At 47.0% G+C, this 24,151-nt stretch overlaps 1 protein-coding gene across 1 annotated transcript in view; it reads left to right on the forward strand.

Annotated features, from left to right (window-relative positions):
* The window catches only part of GIGYF1 (GRB10 interacting GYF protein 1), a 1,662,840-nt gene that overhangs the window by 1,204,348 nt on the left and 434,341 nt on the right, over positions 1 to 24,151 (forward strand). The window contains exon 20 of the mRNA XM_078668650.1: positions 8,672 to 8,803. Coding sequence (XP_078524776.1) covers positions 8,672 to 8,803 — 132 coding nt within the window. The remainder of the gene's footprint in view (positions 1 to 8,671; positions 8,804 to 24,151) is intronic.

Below are 24,151 nucleotides of genomic sequence, written 5' to 3' on the forward strand. Positions count from 1 at the left end.
TCATCTTACTTAGATGCACACGCATGGACATCCTTTCTCTTTACTTCTACTAACTCCATCATTTCCCATCATGGCGAAAAACAATCTGAGGATGGAGTCGATGACAATGCGCAGTATTGTCCAAGGGAGGAGTCGCCTATCTCGTGACTGCAAAGACTTCTTCCAAGAAGACAACAACCTGCAATCATCCGAGCCCAACACCAGGTGACGATCTATTGCTAAATGCTAAATGTACAACCTGCAGCTCTACATGCCAAGAACAGATGCATACTTGTAAGTAGCATATTCCTTTCTGTTACTGTGAGGGCATTCGCAGAGCGATGGCCCCACAGTTCTGCCCTGTATAAGGTGGACCCCCTAGCCTGTACTTAAAAAAATTTCGACTGGCTGGCTAATGGCCTTTAGAACAGAAGTTTATGGGAGTTTTGAAATCCCTCCAATGGCCTGAGTTAATTTTAAATTGGCCTTATTGATCTGTGAATCCCACCTCATTTTGTTGTGAAGGGTAAGTCCTAAATAATCAAAAATAGAGACCCTCTCTAGAGTTCTATCATCCATTCTTGGGTGTGGGCAATTGGTCGTGTTCGCGTTAAAGACCATATATTTGGTCTTTTTTATATTAATCACCAAGTTCCTCCTCTTACAGAATTTACTGAATTTGTCTAAGACAAGCTGCATCCCCATTGAGGATTTTGAGAGGAGCAGAGCGTCATCTGCGAACATCAGTGCAGGCATTTTACGGTTCGCCAATTTGGGAGGGTCAATATCTTTAACGTCAAGAAGAGCATTGATTAGCCCGTAGAGAAAGAGGGGGGAAAAGGGTTGGGGCAAGGACACATCCCTGCCTCACCCCCTTCTCAACGGGAAAAGGGGATGTCAAATACCCATTTTTGCCAAACCTCACCATGGCAAATGTTCCCTAATGAAGGCGCCTAAACTGGTAACAGAGATACAGTGGGGCCCCCATATCTAACAAGATACCCCACAGCTGTTCGCGATCCACCATGTCAAATGCAGACTTTAAGTCCACCAATGTAAGCTACAAACTTCCACCCTCCAAAGCTATATGCTTCCAGTGTATCAGTTGTAACCTGAACAACTGGTCGATGGTCGATGTTTTACTTCTAAAGCCAGCCTGGAAGGGGGGTTAAAATATCCTGGTCCTTCATCCATTCGTGGAGTCTACCTAACAACATCCTAGCATATATTTTTTGGGACACTGCATATATTTTTGGGGATTATACTTTGCTACCAGTATTACGATTGTAGCAGTTCACTTTACTTGCATGAGAAAGAAGACTGTTCAATAAACCTTTTATTGAAAACACCCGTCTCTCTATTTCTCTGCACATCTGATGAAACGAAGCATGCACGATTGACTGAGTAAAATATCTATCTATTGTTTCCACGACTCTGAAGATTAGTTTTATTCTTTGGGAAACAAAGTTCTCATGTTTATGCGGTTGTCAGAAACTAATCCCTTCTTGTTTATTGAAGAAAGTTTCTAGTGACCTCTGAGCTAGCTGGCACTCACAATTAAGTCTAATATATTCGATAGAGACCTAGTAGACGTAAGTCCTACGTCAAATCTATAGGATATATTATTCCAATGCGCAGAGCCTATTGGGAATATAGGAACTACACTACAGTAGTTAGGCCCAATGTTATCTAATGAGAGGCAGGGGGCCTTCAGTTGCTGGCTGCTGGCAAGCAGGCCACGCGGCTGTGGGAGCTGGGCTCCTAGTCACTTGCTCACGGCAAATGGGGGAGTAGAATAGGAAAAAAGTTGTACTGCCAGCGGCACTCGGGCGGCTGGGTGCATGGTGCTTTTGAGCTGTCGGGTGCTCAGTGTTATTCAATGGAGATCTTAGAAAGTGTCTTTCCAATCTGATGAAAATCTGATGAAAAAAACAATTAATAAACATTGGAACATTTTAACATCATGCAAAGAGAACTGGGAGAAACCCCTCTTCTCTTTTAAAAAAGGACGGAGTCTGAGAGATGCCTTGGTGCACACTCGCCCAAAAGAAAAGCCACCCCATGTTATGCCTACAGTAACTGCTGCATGGGGCCTGCCAAGAATCACCGGGCACTACCCTTGCTCTGACTGCAGCGTCTGCCACCTAACAGAAGCAACTAAAACACTATCGCTGGAAGCAGGGAAGATATGGACACAGAGAGAACACACAAATTGTAACACAATGAATGTAGTCTATCTGATTACCTGCCCCTGCCAGCTTCGCTATGTTGGCATGACCACATGCAAGGTCAAACAGCGTATTTGTGAACACCGGAGCAATGTCAGATGTAAAAAAGTAACAACCAAGCTGAGCCGTCACTTTCTGGACAGTAACCATACACCAAATGACATGAGGTGGACTATAATCGAGGTTGTCAGTGGCACAACAAACATAACTAACAGACTCTTTGAGAAAGAGCAACGCTGGGTGTATCGCTTGGGCACTAATACTAACGGCCTTAACGATGACATCCCGTGGAACACTGTGCTATCTTGAGCTGAATATCGCGTTACTCACACTTAATCAAACCCATCTCGGCATTTTCCAAATAACTGTTGTGTATTCACATATATCTACTTGCCTAAAAACCTATATGACCATCTACACAGGTTTTCCTACAGTGTTCACCCGACCATAACTATCTCATATCCCTTTAAGACTCAGAATAAGACATTACTTACTCCTGTACCAGTGGCTCTCTGTGTCACTCTGTAATAATTTTCCCTTTCGAGGTGCTCTACGAATTATTTAAGCGATAGGGTAATCCATTGTTGCATACGACTTGTATTGAGTAATTCTTTACACTGCCATCATTTAATCAATCGGTTAGGAATCCCTATGTACACTACATGAATTGAGCCCGAGTTAGAGCTGAATAGCTCTACACCGGCATTCACGCCGACCAGACATCTGATTGGCCCTGGCTTCCAAGCCTCTTTTAGGATTTCGGCCGCGCCTCTCCAGACTGGGCGGGCACGTTCCAAACCTCGTTCTGGTTGGACACGCCCACCCGGAAGAGCACGACGCGCAGCGCAAACGCTTTTAACACTCAGCCACCGGCCCCGCTCTCCATCGTCTGGGTCCGGTATTGAGGCAACACCCAGGTTCATAGCGGGCTGAGAGCGTTGAGGGCATGAGTGTACTACATCTACAGGATCGCTGCCATTCTACAAAAACGAGCTAAGTGTTCACCCGTTTTTACGGCGGTTTCAAGCAAACCTTTCTTTCTTCACAGGATGTGCCAGGCACGCTCCAACCCCCCTCCCGAGACCCATGGTGCAAGTAGCGCCCTGTTTTAAAGTGAGATATAAGTTTGAGTTACCATTTTAAGGGGTCACAGACCTTTGGTCCATTGATCCCTTCATAAGGAGTACACATCGTGTTTTTAACCCCTCTATCAATTTGCCTTAGTTTTTAAAGACACCCCTAGCACTTCACCTCCCAGAGTTAACGATATCATCCCCACAGAGCTACTTGGATGGTGTTAAAACTTAGTGTCTACTTTGGGAACACCACGTATGCCACATATTATGGAGCACCATGATCAAACATAATGGCTGATATTAATTATATGTATGTCTGTCTGTGTTTGTTTGTGTATTTCATGTTACAGGTGCTGAGATACTCCACAATTTGGAGCATTTTTTGGAATGAGCAACTCGCTCTTCTATTTTTAGCACTTTTTCACCTTTTTTATATTTTCACTTTCACGTCCCCAGGTCAGGGTGGACGATTAGAGAGTCCATACCGCCGGGGTTTAGTCCTGATGAATGCCTTGGTAAATTGAAACCACCCATATGGCAGAAACATGTTGACTGATGTAAGTATTTCTGAATTTAACCAATCCTAAAACCTTGGCAGCTAAATTCAGACACATAATACTCTTTGTTTTGTGCCTTAGGGATCACTTATTAAAATTTGTTATTTCGATACCTTTTTAGGCACTTTTAATTTTACCTCACAGCACGCCCTTCTCACACAACCAGCTCCGCAGTCTTTCTGGCGTCGCAGCACACCGAAGAGGCACTTGGCCTCTTTGGTGGGGCCCGATGATGAAGCATGACACTGACTAGGTCGGTGTGTGAGGGCTTTCCTTCCCACCCAAAGTGGGTGTGTGATTCGTATCTGACTCCGTCTCTGTGGTCTTTTGAGATTGATCTGACCTCTCTGTTTTAGTTTATTTGTATCTAACCGGGGACTGAGAGAGTGTCCTTGAATTTCCCTACCTCTCCCATTGTTGTTGTGGATCTTAGAAAGTGAACAAAGGCTGCAGGCTCTGGGACTGAGGATCTTTCTAGAACGACCAACACTTCGAGGGCTAAGTTGGGATCTTAGAGGTTAGGTAGACACCCCGGAGTTGGGCACAGGGGGCCGGAGGGCTCCGGCTGCAGGGTTGTCTTTTGACGTTGGGAAATCTTACCCTCTGCTGGTCGCGGTTGGAGGGGTCCCTGGATCTGAGGCTGCAGGCGTCTGGGCCGTCGGAGGGTCCTTGAGCACTGGTTCCAGGTTAGAATCGCCGTGGGGACGTCCTCGGGGTCTTTGTTGACAGGCAGGTGCAGATTGCAGGATTCACGGTTCCCGGCTATAACCAGGGGTATTGCTGTTTGAGTAGAGCCACTGCTCATGGGAGTCCCAGTCTCTAAGAGGGTCGAGGCTGGCAGGTCCTCTGGGGTTCTCGAGGTTGCTGTCGGCAGGAGACTCCGGGATTTAGCAGGAGCAGGTTCAAGGATCAACAGGCTTGTAGGGCTGGGGCCAAGTCAGTTGGTGTTGTCCTTTTGTTAGCAGCTGCACGCAGGTGGTCTTGGTCTTTTTTCTTGTTTCGAAATCTGGATCTAAGGAAGGAAGGTTCAGGGTGCCCCTAAATACTAAATTTAGGGGCGTTATAAGTAGGGGAAGGGCAGGGACCGATAGGTCCCTGTCCTGAAGTGAGTACACCCCCTATCCTGCTCCTCTCCTGTGGGAGGGGGGCAAGAGCCTCTCTGATTGGACACGGCTCCCCATCCTCAAGATGGCCGGAGCCCGGAGTTGTGCTTCACCTTGCCTCTCCCAGCTGAGGGGTGGAGTTGCCACAGGCTGGCACACCCCCTTTCCTCACGTAGGGTTTCCCGCAGTCTTTTCGCCAGAGTGGGGGTCAGAACCGGTGAGGGACAGTTGCTGAGTACAGCAAGTGGCCTGGAGAAGCTCACAAAGTGGGTATGCCTTTGAAGATTCCCCCTGCCCATCTTGGGGGAGGAGAACTAGCACCTCACCCAGGATGTGCATTGTTGCAGGCCCAGGAGAGCAGAGGGCTCTCCACCCAGGGGTCCAGCAACATGTCAGCTGTGTGGCAGCATAGGCAGACTCTCAAACAAGACGTGCATTTTAGGTTTCAGGGGGCATCTCCAAGATGCTCCATGTAGTGCATTTTACATTAAATCCCACACTGGCATCAGTGTGGGTTTAATGTGCTGAGAAGTTTGATATCAAACTTGTCAGTCTTCAGTGTAGCCATTATGGTGCTGTGGAGTTCGTAATAAAGACCTCCCAGCACCATATACTCTTAATTAATGGCAACACTGCACTTACAGTGCCCAGGAATGGCCCTGGGTACAGTAGGGGGATAGGGCTCATGCACCTGTGCCACACCAGACATAGTGCACCCAGCTAGAGGGGTGACTAAGGTATGCCAGGGCAGTGGGTTTGTGGGCATGGCACACAGGCATGTGTGCCATGTCGACTCTGTTTAGTTCTGCACCATGTCATTCAGCCTGCAAAGGCAGGGTGTAGGTGTCAAGGTACAGGGCCACTAAGGGTGGCACAATAAGTGTTGCAGCCCTTAGGGGTCTTATCTGGTCACAATGCCCTGAGTACCTAGTGTACCATTTACCAGGGGCTGACACGTGGCCAGAGATACCGATTGGGTTTTAGTTTCAACACAGTTTTAGGGAAGGAACACAGGCCCTGGGCACCTGGTTGGCAAGAGCCCAGGGCACACGCAATCAAAGCACATCAGCAATTCAGCAAAAAGTGGGGGCATACCTTGCAAGAAGGCATTTTCTCACACTAACGTGTTTCTTCCATATGAACAAGTTACTTACCTTTCGTAACGATATATCTATAAGAAATATTAGTAGTGATAGATTCCTTACCGCCCCACCCATCCTCCCCGTTCTGCTAACTGATTTCTAGGGTTAAGGTCAGGTATCTTGCATTGCTCTGCATTCCTGGCGTGGAAAGTAGTGTACAGAACTGGCTTCCGCGCCCTTGAGCGCGTCGAAGTTGCTCCAGCAACGTCATCTCGGCGACTATGATGCCATCGACATACGCAGAGCTGTACGACAACTACCGATGTGCAGGGGTACTGCTGACGAAAGCTTTCCGGATCCAGTCTGACACCTGGGGGTTATTCTAAGGTAAGGAATCTATCACTAACTAATGTTTCTTACAGATATATCGTTACCGAAGGTGAGTAACTTGTTCAACTGACATGGCCCCAGCCCTACCGGCCCGTCAGCAGTATCCAGAGATCCTGTGCCAAAAGTTGCCTTATCTTGCAGCCAGCGACCTCCAGAACCCCTGGGAGGGCTGACTGCATTCAACAAAGACCAGATCTCCTGTGAACAGTAGCTCTGTTAAAAAATAGCAGCCAAGAAATTATCTGAGCCTGCTGAGGACAAAGAAATCAGACGCCTGGGACCACCACTGTACTTGTCGCCTACCCGGACCCAGCGAGGTCCCCTAGCGCTCCAGAGTCAGAGTCCACTGTGGGTTGACCCCTCCAGTACTCTCCTACTTTGCCTGCAGCCTCTGCACGCAGACCACCACCATCCGCGAGTGGCCCGGTAAGGTGAAATCCGACCTCAAAAGTCACCCCTGCATCCATCCGCCCTGCGTCCTGGAGAAAACTTGAGGTGCACCTACGTCCCCGAGCCCTCCAACTTACCTGCCGAACTGTTGGTTCCTCCTGCAAGTCTTCTTGGACCGAGCCTGCAGCCAAATTCCAAAACCGGCAACTCTCATTGAAAACAAAAAGGCACATGACTCCAAAACAGCACCCTGCACCCAGCTGCCGTTGCGGGTTCACCTTGTCTACTAAAACGGATCACCCTTTACCCTGAGCCTAATACCAGGAGCCTTGCTCCCACAACCTTGTGGCCTGCTTGTGAATAGAATTATTAAACTGTGAAAGAGTGGGTTGTGCGCACCTGTTTTTATTGATTTGAATTTAAATTACTCTGTTTTTTTAACTTAATGGCGTGCTACGTTTGCCTATGACTGCCTAGCATGTACTATCACTCAAATCGTCCGGTCCTGCTCGGGCAACCTGAACTCAAACGTGCACAGCTGTGGGGTTAAATACAGTCTACATTTTCTTATTATCCATTAATTAATGACCGATAATACAAACCAAAATTTTAACATTCTCATTAATGCAATTTACTACTCATTGCATGGTTAGCAATATTTTTAACATTATGTTCTTTTTATGAAATAATCGCTAAATGACTTATAATATTTCATCATTAAAGTACATATGTGTATGACGATTGAGGGTTCAGAATCCAGCCCAATGCATTTCGGGACTGGTGGTCCCTTCGTCAGGGGCAAACCTGAAAAAATATATCCATTAATTACAGTGACTGGCTTTATTGCTAATCATGCAATGAGTAATAAATTGCATTCTTGAGAATTGTTAAAAATTTGGTTAGTACTATCTGTCATTAATTAATGGACAATAAGAAAATCCTGACCGTATTTAACCCCACAGCTGTGCACGTTTTGAGTTCAGGTTGCCCGAGCAGGAACTGACCACTTTTGACTGCTTGTGAGTAGCCACCAACCGGAGGCCCCCTATCCCCCATTGGATAACATTGGGCCTCAGCACTCTGCACCCGGCCGCCCTAGTGCCGCTGAGGGTGTTTCAAGAGTGCATCCTAGACCCTGGGGAAACCCTGGTTCTATCCCCAGAATATGAACTCCCACAAACAAGTACCTACCTGCTTACAGTTAACTTCATTTTTCTTGATAGGAATACATTGACGTTTTTTCCATAAATTGTTTCAAGTGTGGAGTTGTTTTTTATGAGAACTTGAAAAACTGCAAAGGTACAAAAACTGTTTAGTTACATTTTCTCTAGGAAATGTCCCAGTGTGATATCTAGGGAATTCACACTGCGTAGAAAAAGTGACTTAAAAAGTAACGTACAAAGTAATCAGTAAAGTAACTGAAAAGTAATTTTGAAACATTTACTAACCTGTAATTCAATTAACTGCATTTTAATCTGCATTAAACAGTAAAACATTGCTCGGAAGGAATTAATTTTACTTACCTGCACTAGGCTTGTCTTGGTTCTAAGGAATAAAATAACTTAGTATTTTTTATACAAACAAATTGGTCTGAGTTCAGTCGGAGTGTGTGACATCATTTGTTGCCTGAGTGTGTACAATAAATGCTTAATGCTACCCTCTGATAAAGCCTTAATACTTGCCCACACTACCACAAATAGAGAGTGAGGTGCTATCTACTTTTACCTCTACCTACCTTTATTGTTCCACTGGACTCTGTGCACACTATACCTCATTTTGGTATAGTTAATACAGAGCCAGCTACCTACACTATTTGCATTAAAGAAATGCGTTTTACCAATTTCTTGTTTCATCTTTTCCCCAAAGCTTCAAGAACGACGAGATGCAGAACTCAGGGCTAAGAGGGTGGCTGAGGAAGAGAGAAAACGCCGTGAGGAGAAGAGATTGCAGGAGGAGCAGAAGCGTCGTGAGGAAGAAGAGCTCTTCAGGCGAAAACAGGTATGGAGGGCATGTGACTCCGATCTCCAGTGATCCTTCAAGCACCACCCAACAGCACAGCAACATATTGAGGATGAGAATAGAAACACATAAATCAAGTGATTGTGATGCACTAACAGCAGCTTTTTTCAGTTCTCTTTTGAATGTTTAACAAGATGGTCTTTTGCTGATGGGTAGAGTTCTAGACTTCAAGCAAAATTCAAGATGGTTACACAAGTGATTTCTCTTCATCTGATAGAGACCTCTAGCCGCAGATTCCTTAGAATATCTCCAGGCCTCAGAGTGGATCTGGAAATTTTATGCAGCACCACCTCTGCGCACCTGGGGACCGCACCGCATGGCTCCGCCCTGACGTCCGCGGACATGACGTCAGTGAAGCCATATAAGTCCCTCCCGGCGCACTGACGCCAGTATCCTTCTTTTCCACGTCCCAACGCGGATCCAGGAGTAAGCGATTCCTTTGGCCTGGCCTGGCCTGTTAACTGGTATTTTGGGATGCCTTCAGGCATACGTGAACAGTGTGATGCCTTTGAGCTTTAAGGCGTGTGAGACGTGCGTGCGGCAAATGTCGGCGACCGACCCGCACGTGATATGCATGGGGTGCTTAGGAGCGCACCACGACTCCAGCAGATGTGGCCGAAATCCCTGCGGGAGTGCCGGATGAAGCTGTTGGATGCCCTGCTCAGCGCCTCAGCTCTGCTCTCCAACTCGGGCTTCTGTTCGAGTCCGGTCGCAAAGTAGTTCTCGTGCATGTCATTTGCCTCACGTAGGTAAGCGGAAGCACAAGTCACTGAGGTAGTCTGCCTCCCTTCATCGTGACAGCCGAGCTCACAGTCCTTGCCGGACGCCGGTCCCCTGGAGTCGAACCCCTTATACCCACCCTTTCCGGGTGATGGGGCGACTCTGTCCCAAATGGAAGCCTATTTCAGGGCTCTGCACTCAATTTTTGGGTCATCTCCTCTCCCTGGCGCGCCGTTGGGCCCCACAGTGGCGGTAGGGACTCAGGTCGGATCTTCGCCGGCGCGTTCGTCCTCGGCGCCGGCCGAGTCCCTCGACTCGGGTTCCGGAGTCGGTGCGACGTCTGGACACGGCCGGAACAGGCATCCCAGTCAGACGTTGAGCTTCACATAGCCCTTAGCGGCTTCCTGTGTCGACGATGGCAGAATCACGGGTTTCGACTCCTTGTCAACATCCTTCCTCTCCACATGACTCGGTAGGGGTGAGTCGACGCCGGTCCCAGACAGGGCCAATTAGACTCTGCTTATTCTCAACGTCGATACAACGCCGTCTCGACGCTGGTGCGGGCATCTGACCCTATTGTACCTCTGTTTGAGGAGGACACAGCTCCAGTTCAACCAGGAGTGTCTCCTTGCCCTTTGACTCCGCTGCCCCCTGGTCAGTGGCCACCAGTTCCTCCACCTGCGGCATCTTACTTTTTGATTGGACGAGTTAGCCTTCAACCGTCCCCTTCCGATCTGTTATCGCCACCTAGAATTGCTACAGAGACTAATGCTGCATTTGCAAATGCTGTTCGCAAGGCTACTTCTCTTTTAAACGTACAGCATGCTTCGGTCAATTTATCTATCGAGCCATTGCTGCATATTCTCCACCAGGATGAGGTAGAGGGGGAGCGCTTACTGCCTTTTGGTAGGTTATTATTCGATGCCTTTCTTGGTACTTGGGCACGGCCCTCCTCGGGTGACCCTGTAGATCGGGCCATTGTACATCGGCATCGTCCAGCTCCGCATGATCATGTATGCTTGTCCCTTCGTCCTAGGGCTCAGAGCCTGGTCGTCCAGGTGGCTTTCGCCACGCAGCCATCCTCTTCTCTCCCGTTACTGCGTCCCACCAAAGAGTCTCGTTGGTTGGAGACCTGTGGACGTCATATTTTTGCGTCCACTAGTTCGGGCGTCCATGCATTGAACACAACTTGTGTGTTCGCACGGGCTACTTTTGCCCTTTGGGACTCGGTGGAAGGTGGTCTTCCCTCTCTTGCAGAGGGTCCTTGTGCTGACCTAGCTCGTCTCCATCATGTCTGGGACATGGCACAGTTTACTATTCGATCGGCTATTGATTCTACCGACTCTATGGTTCGGGCAATGGCCAGGTCTGTCGCTCTGCGTCGCCATGCTTGGCTGCGCGATGGTGGTTTCCCCTGAAAATTTTCGGGAGAGTTTACGCGATTTGCTGTTTGATGGAGTATCACTTTTTAACAGTCACGTGGACTCAGCAGTCAACCGCCTCCTATCTAGTCTGCCATACTATCATGTTTTTGACATCCTTTTATGGTCAGTTCCTTCCATGTGCAGTGTTGTTCTAAGCCCTGTGTTCATGCTGTAATGCCCAGGTGGTTTAGTCTGCTTGTCACTGCTTTTGTTTTCCTTATTGCGGCTCATCGGCCACTTAATGCTGCTTCTGTTCTGTGATCCTCGGTCTATGAGCCTCGGATCAAGAGGTGCCCCTGGCTGGGGTTCAGGCTTGCCCTATGTGGGGTATTTATTGGCTATGTAGCTGCCTCCCTTACACAAGTTTTGGTGGGCTCCTGTGGAGTCTTTTCTAAGGGCTTTACCCGGCAGTTCTGACTATGGTCTTTTTCAAATTCATACGGTCCGCCCTTTGGCATCGCTCTCTGACCTATCCGTTGGAGTCTGCAGTTCGTCCGTGGCACTCCTTTGCAAGTATAGATGCTCCCTTTCTCTGGGTTTCTGCATAGTTTGTTTCTCCAGAAAGGTCCTTTTCAGACTCATTCCTTGTCTGCTTCACTTCTGCATGGTTCTGCGGATGTTCTACCAGTGAATGGCCTTGGTCAGAACCCTGTCGCTGCCCTACCAGTCAGTGGCCTTGGTTAGTGCCATGTCGCTGCCTTAAGGTGCGCCAGATTGCCAAGGCGCACTTCTATGTTGTATGCACGTCTGGTGGTTGCCCCCCACTGTGTTCACTCTTACAGGCAGCTGCCATTTTCGGATGCCTGGTTCTCCCCTCCTCTTTTGTGGTGGGTAGTGCTTATTGTGCTTTGTTCTTGCATGGTGGCATCTTCTTCACTCGTGCTGTTCATGTACATTGCTTTGTGCCTCTTTACGAGGTAAGTCCCCGGCTCGGGCCCTACGAGTGAGGTCTTTGGATTTCTTCTACTTCAGGCTGCTGCTGCTCTGTAGAGGTGCTCTCCTTAGGATGTTCATTGTCCTCTTTGTTCTTATGTGTACATCTCTTTTCGATTCATATTCTGCTATGTGTGCTTTGTACTGGGATTCCTGTACTGGTCACCCTTCCGGTTGCCTCGTGTGCCACTGCAGCTCCTCCATACTGAGTGACTGGTATCACTTCTGGATCTGGACTTTTTCAGTTCGCTTCTGCTGTACATGGCTGTTGCTACATATGGTGCACTCTTATTTCTGTATGCCATTTATCCTTCTGGTTGATATGCTACTGTTTGAAATCTACACACAGTAGGTTCTCGTTGCGGTGTCTGTGGGTCTGCCATGGACTTATTGTACGTGCAGTCCTTCCTTCTGTGTGTTCGCTTCACAGGTCCCTTTCACAGGTTCTGTACCTGGTAAAGCATCTCTCGCATCTGGACTAATCTCGCGGCACTTCCTTGTGACTTACTTTTCTTTGTGTGAATCTGGCTGTGCACACGTTCTAGCCTGGGTACTTACGCAGTCCGCATCTACTTTTTGTAGTCCTGATTTTGTGCTTTTATCTCTGCCCTTTCCAATATCTTTGGAAATGGATAATTGTGCACTCCCAAGTATGCTCTCGCGTGAGCTTGGATCTTCCTGGCCTTGGTCAGACCCTCCCGCTGCTGTCCCAGGTGTCCTCAATGGTGCGCTTCCACAGTGCTTCCTCTGTTCAGGGTACTCACCCGGTCTGTTGTCCTCTCTGGGCCCTTCTTTTCGTAAGGTTTTGGGCTTTCTCGTTCCGTACTGCCCTTCTGGTGCTGTGCTCTTTCTTGACTGTTCACTCTGATGGGTTTTCCTGCTGTCCCTCGGCGTCTTAGGTTCCCTTGCCTCCCACGTTAGTCGCTCCTTGCAGACATTCTGGTTTGGGATCAGCCATTGTGGCATTGCTGCTCCCACTATTTTTCGTCAACTTGTTGACGGCTGGGTTCATTGGAACTTGGTGGGGTGCAGTCGCAGACCCGTCTCCTGTGGGGTATGGCTTTGGTATCTATTCTAAGTTAGAGCCATCTAGCCGCAGATTCCTTATCAGATGTACTAATTACTTACCTTCGGTAACAATGTATCTGGTAGAGATGATATCTAGCTGCAGATTCCTTATCGCCCGCCCATCCTCCCCGTTCTGCAAGGGCCATTTCAAGTTGAGTTTTTTCTTGTTTAAAACATTTTTATTGATATTTTTAAAGAGAAAACCATACATATGTCATAGATATTGGTAGAAATCACAAAATAACAAGGAGCCTAAAACATAAGTAGTAATAGAGAAGAAAGTATGGAAAGGGAAAAAGGAAGGAGGAAAGATAAACAGGGGAAAGAAAAAAGAGAAGAGTAGAAGAAAGAAAAAGAGAAGGAAGAATTAGAGGCAATAAGGGTAAACAAGTGGGAATAAATTTAAGCAATTAACTAGGAGAGTTAGAAGAAAGATACGTAGTAAAAGGGAGCCAAAGATCAGATTTGATTTTTAGGGGAATAGAAGAGGAGGAAGCAATAGCGATCCTATGTTCATCACAAATGAAATTCCCCCATGTATGTACAGAAAGTTTAGAGTTATCCTTCCAACGTGATAAAATAACTTTAAATGCAAGAGCAATTAACAGGTCCAACTGTCTAGCAGAGGAAGATACAATATCAATATCAGTTGATAATGAACCTAGAAAAATATTCAATAGCGATAATGAGGTGGAACAATGAAATATTGGCATGCAAATATTCCAAAAGGACAAAACAGGAGGGCACTCATATAACTGATGTTTAAGTGTACCCAGTTCTTTAGAGCATGACCAACATAGCGGAGAGGAAGTTGGGGAGAACTTATGGATACTAACAGGAGTAATAACAACTCTGTGATAAATGAAGAACAAGGATTGAGTAATACGAGCAGAAATTGAGACTTTAGTTTGGACCTTATACGATCCCACAACGAGACAGAGAGGGAGACAGCAAGATCAATTTCCCAAGCAGTCTCTGTATTAGATTCAAGGCGATCCTTAATATTTGATAACAAAATTGTATAAATAAGAGCAGCCTTAGGCTGTTGTGTTGAAAATAAAGGGTACAGTTGAGTGGTAGGAGTGCAACTGGGAAAGGCAACAGGTGGCGAAAGAGAGGATAAGTGTGAGTGAATGGCAGATGTTATAATGGTATATTCATTAAGAGACGATGAGTGTAGGTGATATACATTTTGTAACACATGGAAAGGGATGATAGAGTTGCCATCAAAAAACTGATGAACAAACAAAATATCCTTCTCCTTCCAATATTTGAAGTAAAACGATTTGCCTTTGTATTTAAGGAATTTATTATACCACACAACGGAGGATAAGAAACATTGGAGGGGGGAGAGATTAGAAGAGAATGCAGTATGAAGTAGTGTTTGGGAGAGTTTTAAAATAGGGAATTTAGTCAAAAAGGAACAGTGTCATAAATACAATATGTTGGAATGAAAAACCTTTTAAGAAAGAACGTTCTAGGAGAACCCATTTAGGTACAGGATTATCCAATAAATCATAGACTAATGCAAAGGACTGTTTAATCAAGAAGGCGGAGTGATACGATTTAAAGTTGGGAAATCGAACACCACCGTCATTTTTAGGACGGATCGATTTATGTAAAGCAATACGAGGGTGTTTGTCATTCCACAAAAATGTAGTACAAATAGAATTAATACGAGAAAAATATGAGTTAGGGATTTTGTAAGGGAGCATAGAGACAGTATAGAGGACATGAGGAGTAACCATCATTTTAATCGTATCCAATCTACCCCACCAGGAAAGGAATAAGGGGGCCCAAATTTGAAGAAGGGATTGGAGTTTCTTTAAGAGAGTCAAAAGTAAATTTAAGTGTGTCAACTAAGGATGATGAGAACCATATACCAAGGTATTTAATTTTAGAGGGACACCATGCAAATTCAGTATCACCAAACATATATTGATAGCAGATCGCATTTAGGGGCAGAACTTCAGTTTTAGATAAATTGAGCTTATAACCCGATATGGAGGAATACAACCGTACCTCATTCAAAAAATGTGGAAGGGAAGAAATAGGGTCAGCCATATATACCAGTACATCATCCGCATACGCAGACCATTTAATCTCAGTAGATGGGAGTTTGAAGCCAACAATTTTGGGATTGGAACGAATACGTTCTAAAAAGGGTTCAAGGCATAAAATAAATAATAAAGGAGAAAGAGGACAGCCTTGCCGTGTGCCCCTAGACAGGGGGAAAAAACTTCGAAAATTGATTATTAACAAAAATGCTGGCTCGGGAAGAGGAATAAAGGAGTGTAACTAGGGAAATGAAAGAGGGACCAAAATCAAACCATTGGAGGGTGCGAAACATGAACTGCCAATTAATGCGGTCAAACGCTTTCTCCGCGTCCAAGGACAGAGCTGCCATCGGAACCTTAAGATTTTTACTATGGGCAATAACATTGGAGAACATGCGAGCATTGTCAGCAGCAAGCCTACCCTTCACAAAACCCACTTGGTCCGTTTTAACTAAAAGAGGAATAACGGAGTCAAGACGGGACGCCAGAATTTTAGCAAAAATTTTGCAGTCATTAATTAATGAAATAGGGCGGAAATTTTTACATTGTGAATGATCTTTATCGGGCTTAGGGATTATAATTAGTGCATCAAGAAAGGACCCAGAAGCCTTAGCATCTGCAATGAAGGAGTTAAACAATTGTAGGAGCTTAGGAGCAAAAAAGGCATGAAAAGCAGAATTAAACTCAACGGGCAGTCCGTCGGGGCCTGGAGCTTTTGATTTTTTAAGGGAATTAATGGCTCGAGTAATTTCGAGGAGAGTAATATCCTTTTTCAGTAACGCAAATTCATCTGCAAGGGGAGGAGGCCAGGGAAGGCCTTCAAAAAAGGAGGAAAAGTTTACTTCAGAGGGATGAGTATCGTCAGTGTACAAAGATGGGTAATAATTATGAAATACTTCAGCAATATCTTCATCTGATGAAACAAGTTTATTGATCGAATCATTGTAGATGGGGCCTACAGTTTTGCGTTCTGACTTGATTTTTAAATAGTTTGCCAACCTTTTGCCCGCTTTGTTTTGACCACCATGGAATTTGGATTTGATTTTAAGGAGGGTATTACAAGCTTCATTGGTGATAATTTTATTTAGGTCAGATTTAGCTTGGATTAAATTCTGAAGTGCAGAGGGGGAGTTGGAAGAGAAGTACGAATGTTCAAGCCCTTTAATTTTCAGAAGTTGGTCTTCGTACTTCTTCCTGTTAAGTTTCTTTTTCTTAGAGACATAAGATATGGTAAATGCCCTAAGCGCAGCCTTAAAAGTATCCCAATTATTAGGAATAGAGGTGTCTGAAGGGTCATTAATGGCAAAATATTCATTAAAAAATCCCTCAATTTCTTTCATAAAGACCGTATCAGATAAGAGAAATGAATTACATTTCCATCGACTAAATTTAGAGGAGATGAGGGAGAGGTCAAGGGAAGTATAAACAGGAGCATGGTCAGAAATAAATATGGAACCAATCACAGATTTCTGGATAGAGGGAAGTAGAGAATTACTAAGCATAATGTAATCAATTCTAGAGCGTGTATGGTGTACATTAGAAAAAAAAGTATACTCTAGCATGTCAGGATTACACATTTTCCATGAATCAAATAAACGACGAGAGGCAATGGCAGATTGAAAACTCTTATAAGATTTATCAGGTTGAAACTTACTGGAGGATAATCTATCTGAAAAAGGGTCTAACCATTGGTTAAAATCACCCGCGATTATAAAATCTGGTCAGTCGATGGACGATATTAGGACTTTAATATCTTTCCAGAATTTGGGATCTGGACGTACCGGGCTATAAATGTTTAGTAAAACCAATGTTTTATTTTGGATAACAACCTTAGCCAATGCCCAACGTCCATCATCATTCTGGGAGGAAATGATTTGAACATTTAACGCTTTATGAAATAAAATAGCAACCCCCCGTTTTTTACTAACAGCAGGAGAAAATACTACTTGCCCCACCCATTGTCGTTTTAACTTAAGAGATTCAACATCAGAACAATGGGTTTCTTGGAGAAAAACCTGCGAATTAAGTTTAGACAAATGAGACAATACCTTTTGACGCTTGACAGGGTGACCGAGACCTCGCACGTTCCACGATACAAAATTACACATGGTGGTAGGAGGGAGGGATGGGCGACAAATGGAGATGACACACTTCAAGGAGGTAACTAAAAAAGAGGAAACCGCGGACAATCAATGAACACGATGAGTAAAACTCCCAACCCACCCACAACACTGAAATATAATGGATCAAACGTCCGAAAGGGTAACACCCAGAACAAATAAAGAAGGAAAAACTGTTCAAGAATACATAAACAAAGGAGACAAACGACTAGAAAAAGTAGCCAGAGAAAGAGAGAACAGAAGATAGGAAAAAAGAAAAGAAAAATAGATGAAGAGAAGAAAGAAAAGAGTAAGCAGAACAAGGCATAATAACCTGAGCGGAGAAGAGGTAAGCAACATGAAAGCCATAGAGGGGAAGAACAAGAGAGAGGAAAGGAAGAAAGGAAACAAGTGAAAAAGGTAAAGAGAAGAGTAAACAGACCAAGGCCAAAGAGCCTGGTCTGGGAAGAGGAGAACATCCAAGAGAGCTGGAACGCAGATACACCAAAGAGGGGACAACTCCTCACGAGCCTCCAAGAAAGGACATAAATCTAAACAGGGAAGGAAAAGAGGAACCTCAGGGACAGAAACCGAGAGTGAAAGAAAAAGAAATATATATAATTCAAAAGAAGCCAAAGTGAAGGCAGGAAAAGTAACACTGGAGAACAAGAGGAAGAAAAGCATCAATTAGTCGGAGACCATGTTGGAGGAGGAGACACTTTGTAAATACGTGTGAAGCGTATGAGGATCATCAAATGATCGGGTACGCCCATTGTGCGTGATCTTGCAGAAACAGGGATGCAGAATACCATATTGAATATTCAACTGTCTCATAAGTGGACGAAGGTTCAAGAATTCCTTGCGCCGGGCATTAATGGCGGTCGATAGATCCTGGGAAATGAAGATATTGTGACCAGACCATTGAAGTAGTCGTTTAAGCCGAGCAGCCTTCAGTACAGCCATTAACTCTGTGAACTCAAGAAACAGCATAATAATGCCACGAGGCTTAGTAGCATTGGAATTCAAACGACCCAAACGATGAGCTCTCTGTATGTTGAGGGGGTGAGACGAGGGTTGAAGATCCAATAGTTCATGTAGAAATTTCCGCAGGAAAGAGACCATGTCCAGCCCCTCCACATTTTCTGGAATACCATAAACGCGTAGATTGTTCCTTCGATTACGATTTTCAAGGTCCTCAGTGTTCAATTTCAATTTATGGATTTCCTTTTTCCAACAAGGGAATTTTAGCAGAAGCATCCTGAATATCGCTCACACGTTTCTCCAGGTTCAAAAGCTTGCCCTCCATAATGTTAATGTTAATGTTAGGCACACTTTTAGAGCGCACGGCTACCCCAGAGGGTGTCCCGGCGCTTTAGCAAAGATGCCCCTAAAAACAGAAAAACCAAAAGGTAAACAAACTGCAGAAACGCGGGTTACTAGGTGAAGAACAGAGTCTTCAGCTCCTTCCTGAAGGCCAAGAGATTATTTGCTTTCCGGAGGGAAAGAGGGAGTGCATTCCACAGGCAAGCTGTTACGTGTTGGAAGGAGCGACCTCCCATCCGCACACGTTTGACCACAGGCACCTCCATTTTGGCCAGGTCCGCCGACCGCAGAGACCTCCGTGGCACATAGAAAGCAGTGCGCTTCCTCAGGTAGAAAGGGCCGGTCGCATGGAGAGCTTTAAACGCCAATGTGAGGAGTTTAAATTTAATTCTCTCCGCAATTGGTAGCCAGTGAAGCCTGGCTAGGAGCACTGAGGCTCTTGCTCTCCTCGGCAGGCCATAGATGGCTCTGGCCGCCGAATTCTGTATGACCTGCAACCTAGATAACAAATATTTAGGTAGGCCCGCGAAGAGCGCATTTGCATAGTCCAGGCGTGATCCCACCAACGCCTGAACTATATTCCTGCGGTACTGCAAAGAGAGCAGGGGCAGAAATTTTCTAAGCATCTTGAGGATGCTGAAGCATTTCCCTGCAAGTCCCAGGATGTGGGGACGGAAAGACAGATCAACGTCGAACACCACTCCGAGATTTTTTACCTGAGCTGATGGAGCCTCAGGGGGGAACATGTCCTGGGGCCACCACGACTTCCAGTCCGAGTCTGGGGCACAGCCAAAGAAGAGCAGCTCAGACTTGTCTGAGTTGCATTTCAGGCTGTGCCGCTGGAACCACGCAAAGACTGCGCTCAGACAGTCCTTAATTCTGCCGCCGTTGAAGACCTCACCCTTCCTGCAAGTGAACAAAAGCTGGGTGTCATCAGCGTATGAGATGACCCGGGCCCCGAACGCCTCCGCTACCTCCGCTAGAGGGGCCATGTAAATGTTGAAAATGGTGGGGCTCAAGATAGATCCTTGAGGCACCCCCACCTCCAGCGCAGGCATTTCCGCCGAGAACGGCGGAGCCCAGATCACCTGTCGGCGGTCGGCAAGAAAGGATTGAAACCAGTCCAACACCGTCCCTCGCAGACCAATCTCCCTGAGTCTTGAGAGAAGGCCTGCGTGTGGGACGGTGTCGAACGCCGCCGAAAGGTCCAACATGACCAACATCGCCCGTCCCCCCTGATCGAGTATCTCCCTGATGGTGTCCGTGACCTCTACCAGAGCGGTCTCCGTGCTATAATTTGCACGAAAGCCGGACTGGGAGTCATGCAACAAATTGTTGTTTTCAATAAAGGTGGAAAGAGTGAGCTGAACATGTTTTTCCAACACCTTTGCCAGAGCAGGGAGGAGGGAGATCGGACGATAGTTAGCCCATTGCAGGGGGTCTAACAGAGGCTTCTTGATCAACGGCAGGATAAGTGCATGTTTCCACTGTCGTGGGACAACCCCCGAGCTCAATGAAAGATTCAGCAGGGGGTTCAGCAAGCTGTTCAACGCTGGGGCCACCCTGCCCAGGCATTGCGCCGGACAGGCGTCCAGTGGCGAGCCAGATTTCAGTCGGGATAGCAACTCCAGCGACGTTTCGCAGGGCAGCTGAGGAAAAACAGATAATGTGGGCCCAGAGTCATCCCTACAGGGGTCTAAAAAGGCGTCAGCCATACGGGAGTCCACCGATGGAAAGGTGGCCTGAATCTTTAGGATTTTGGTCACAAAAAAGTCGGCCAACTGTTTAATCCATTCCTCCGTATGTGAGTGAACAGGAGTGGCTACCACTGGGTTCACAAACTCCTTCACAACTCTAAAGAGTTCTCGGCTGACATTATCAGCCTTGTCGATTCTCTGTTCAAGATAACTCTTTTTTTCTGAGGCAATCTGTTTATAATACGCTTTTGTCGCGTCTCTGTATTTCGTTTTCTCCACCGGCTCATAATTGCGCCGCCAGCGCCTTTCCAGCTTCTTACATTCTTGACGCATTATGCGAAGAGTGGAGGAAAACCAAGGGGCTGAGTTCAACTCAGGGGCGGTTTTAGCAGCCCTCAAAGGGGCCAGCTCCTCGAATCTAGCCTGCATCCAATTCTGGACCAGGATTAAATCTGCTTCCAGATCCCCGGTCAGTTGGCACGGGTATTGGCCAAGAGCATCAGAGAGCATTTCAGCTGTCACAAGATGGAAGGCTCTGGACTGCCGGGACCCTACCTTAAAAGCCCTTTGGCTAGCTTTAGAATCAAGAATTAAGGCAAAGTTTAGCAGATAATGATCTGACCACAAGACCGGGAGTGGAGGGGACGCCTCAATAGGCCTAGAGGAAAATATGACATCCAACGTGTGGCCTTTCACATGAGTGGGGCTGTGAACAAAAGGGGCTAGCCCTAACATCGCCGTGATATCACGAAGTTTGTCGGCATCAGCGTCAGTAAGACAATCCATATGAAAGTTTAGATCGCCTAGTAGCATGCAATGCGCCGAGCGCATGCATGGTACAGAAAGGGCCGACTGCAAATCCTCAAAAAAGGACCCAATAGGACCAGGAGGTCTGTAGAGGAGAATGCCAGTACAGGTCTGGGACGCCGATACGTGGAGCGTAAAACCTAAGGCTTCACAGCCGGCAATGTTGTCGACCGCAAAGGAGGAACAGACGAAAGCCTTGTCCACTATCAGGGCCACCCCGCCACCTCTTCCCTCCGTTCTATCCCTCCTTAAAATGGTATAGTTGGGCGGAACGGCACAGGCAATGTCAGGTTCCGAACCCACTCCCAACCAAGTCTCAGTTAAAAATAAGCAGGAGATCTTGGACTGCGTGAGATGATCCCAAATATCTAAGGTGTGACGAGGAAGGGACCTGGTGTTAAGCAACGCGCAGTGACAATGTTGGGGAGGGGTAGGATGAGCACAGGTAGGTGGTCCTGTTGAGTGCCAGTTGCACACGGGGCAACCTTTGCCTAAGCGGCGGCCACCAGGAAAAAGAACAGGACAGGCCGAGTATGAGGGGCGCAAGGCATACAAAGTGGCAGCACTGTACACCAACATCCCCAAGCTACAAGAAGGCAACCTGTAGACAAGCAAGCTACAAGCGCCGACAGCCAGAGTCCAGCCCCGTCCGCCTCCGAGACGCGGACGAGCGCAGACGGGCAGGACTCTGGCACGACTCAGGCGCAGGGAAGGCGCTCCGCTGCGCGTTACCGCTGCGCGCTACCAGCGAGCATTAAATAGCGTCGTCTCGGCGTCCCAGGTGACCTGGACGCTCAAAGATGGCGCTCGCGCTTCCTCCCAACGCAAAATGGCGCTCAAACCCTCCGCCTCCCGGAAACCCGGACCCGCCAAACAGCGGTGGTGATTCCTGTTTTAAGGTGCAAGGTAGGGGCCAGAAAGCGCGTTTAAAAGCAGGGGAGAAGGCACTAAAATAAACAAAAAATGGAGAAAAAACGGGAAGTTTTAAAAATAGCCAGCAGAGAAGGCGCGCGACCAGCGCTCACAACAGCAGGGCACCAAATAGTATTCTCGCCCTAAGGGGCACTAAGCAGGCTCACCTTCCGGTCAGCTCGCCCTAAATAGCGTCGTCTCGGCGTCCCAGGTGACCTGGACGCTCAAAGATGGCGCTCGCGCTTCCTCCCAACGCAAAATGGCGCTCAAACCCTCCGCCTCCCGGAAACCCGGACCCGCCAAACAGCGGTGGTGATTCCTGTTTTAAGGTGCAAGGTAGGGGCCAGAAAGCGCGTTTAAAAGCAGGGGAGAAGGCACTAAAATAAACAAAAAATGGAGAAAAAACGGGAAGTTTTAAAAATAGCCAGCAGAGAAGGCGCGCGACCAGCGCTCACAACAGCAGGGCACCAAATAGTATTCTCGCCCTAAGGGGCACTAAGCAGGCTCACCTTCCGGTCAGCTCGCCCTAAATAGCGTCGTCTCGGCGTCCCAGGTGACCTGGACGCTCAAAGATGGCGCTCGCGCTTCCTCCCAACGCAAAATGGCGCTCAAACCCTCCGCCTCCCGGAAACCCGGACCCGCCAAACAGCGGTGGTGATTCCTGTTTTAAGGTGCAAGGTAGGGGCCAGAAAGCGCGTTTAAAAGCAGGGGAGAAGGCACTAAAATAAACAAAAAATGGAGAAAAAACGGGAAGTTTTAAAAATAGCCAGCAGAGAAGGCGCGCGACCAGCGCTCACAACAGCAGGGCACCAAATAGTAACCATCCAGCACTCTTCAATTTGTTTGTTTTTCGTTGGTGGCGATCATGAACGGTTGGATACCACGAACCTCCTCCAAAATAGAGTCTAGGACAGGATTTGTGGGAGACTTAATGGGAGAAGGAGGGTCATTTTTGGGTCTTTTGGATTTGGCTCCAGTATTAGACAGTTTTGGATTAGGTGAGTCATTAGCCATTGTGACAATATAAGAATGAGCCAGAAAACAATGTAATATGAGGTGATACCAGACGAGCACTAGAGCAGACTCCAAAGACCTATGGTACTGGCGTAACCGTCACTGCTGATGAGACCAACACTGCTGGTGCAATTTTCACAGCTGGCGTAGCCTACGTGGTCTCGGAGCCAAATATTACAATACTAGGAGTATACAGTCTCAGACCACAGCATTAGACGTTATAGGAACAAAAAGTGCTTAAGTAAAACGTTGAAGTACTGAGGTGGAAAGGAGCCAAAACCCTAGAAAATAACAACCTTCATGTGCCAGTGAACCTTTAAAGGTAAAGAAGCATGATGAACTTCACTTCACTTTGGGAGACAGAAAAGTCAAGAAAACCGAAGAGCAAGCCTCCTTTGCATACATTACACACCTAAAATGGCGGCCGCAATTCCTCTCACAGGCAAGACTATGAAGGCAAAAAATTGAAGATAATCAGGCATCCTGGAGAAAACAGCACAGAATATGCCAGTTATTGCTGAAAAGCGGCAGCGAGGTGTAGCCAAGTGAAGAGAAAGGCATAAAAAACGGTGCGGCAAATCGTACTGTAGCAGAGAGCAAAGACGCGGGCATAGTGGCTCAAATTGGCAGCCGCCTGCGTCTTAGAGGTAGAAGAAATTACCGCTGTCCGGTACAGTTGCAGCGCGGCGGGAAATCATGTTCTAGCAGGCTCATTACGATGCAGACACCTTCCGTCGAGATTACATTCCGAAATTCCAAGAAAATAAGTGAATAATGAGGCTCTCACGGCATCCGCGGGATTCGTCCTTCACGGAGCTCAGGGAGACGCCGTCCTCGCGCTTCAGCGCGCAAGCCACGCCCCTTCAAGTTGAGTTTTATACTCGCGCCTCCCTTGGGTGGCTTTGTATTCCTGCGGGGTGACATCTTTCATCTTCGGTCACCTCGGGAGGCTGGAGCTTCTGGTCTCCCTGTTTTGCTCCTCCCATTCCAGTGATTGGGTACAGGGTTCCTATCTCCTCCTACATTTCAGCACCCTGACCCTGGTTGGGGCACAGGGTTAATGTTTCCTAATACTTTCCTACACCCTGACTACGGTCCTTTTCTTCTTCCTTCCCTCCTGCCATTTTTCATTGTTTTGGGGCCTCCCTTACTGGGCCTCTCCCCAATAGTTCTCTTCCATAGGTTTGGCATGCCAATTGTTGCAGACCTGTGGTGGATCGTTTTTAATTTTATGGTTCTGGTCTTGTTGCCTGTCGTGGTCGGCTCTTCTGAT

The sequence above is a fragment of the Lissotriton helveticus genome, chromosome 12, assembly GCF_964261635.1.
Source record: "Lissotriton helveticus chromosome 12, aLisHel1.1, whole genome shotgun sequence".
In the NCBI taxonomy this organism is placed as follows: domain Eukaryota; kingdom Metazoa; phylum Chordata; class Amphibia; order Caudata; family Salamandridae; genus Lissotriton; species Lissotriton helveticus.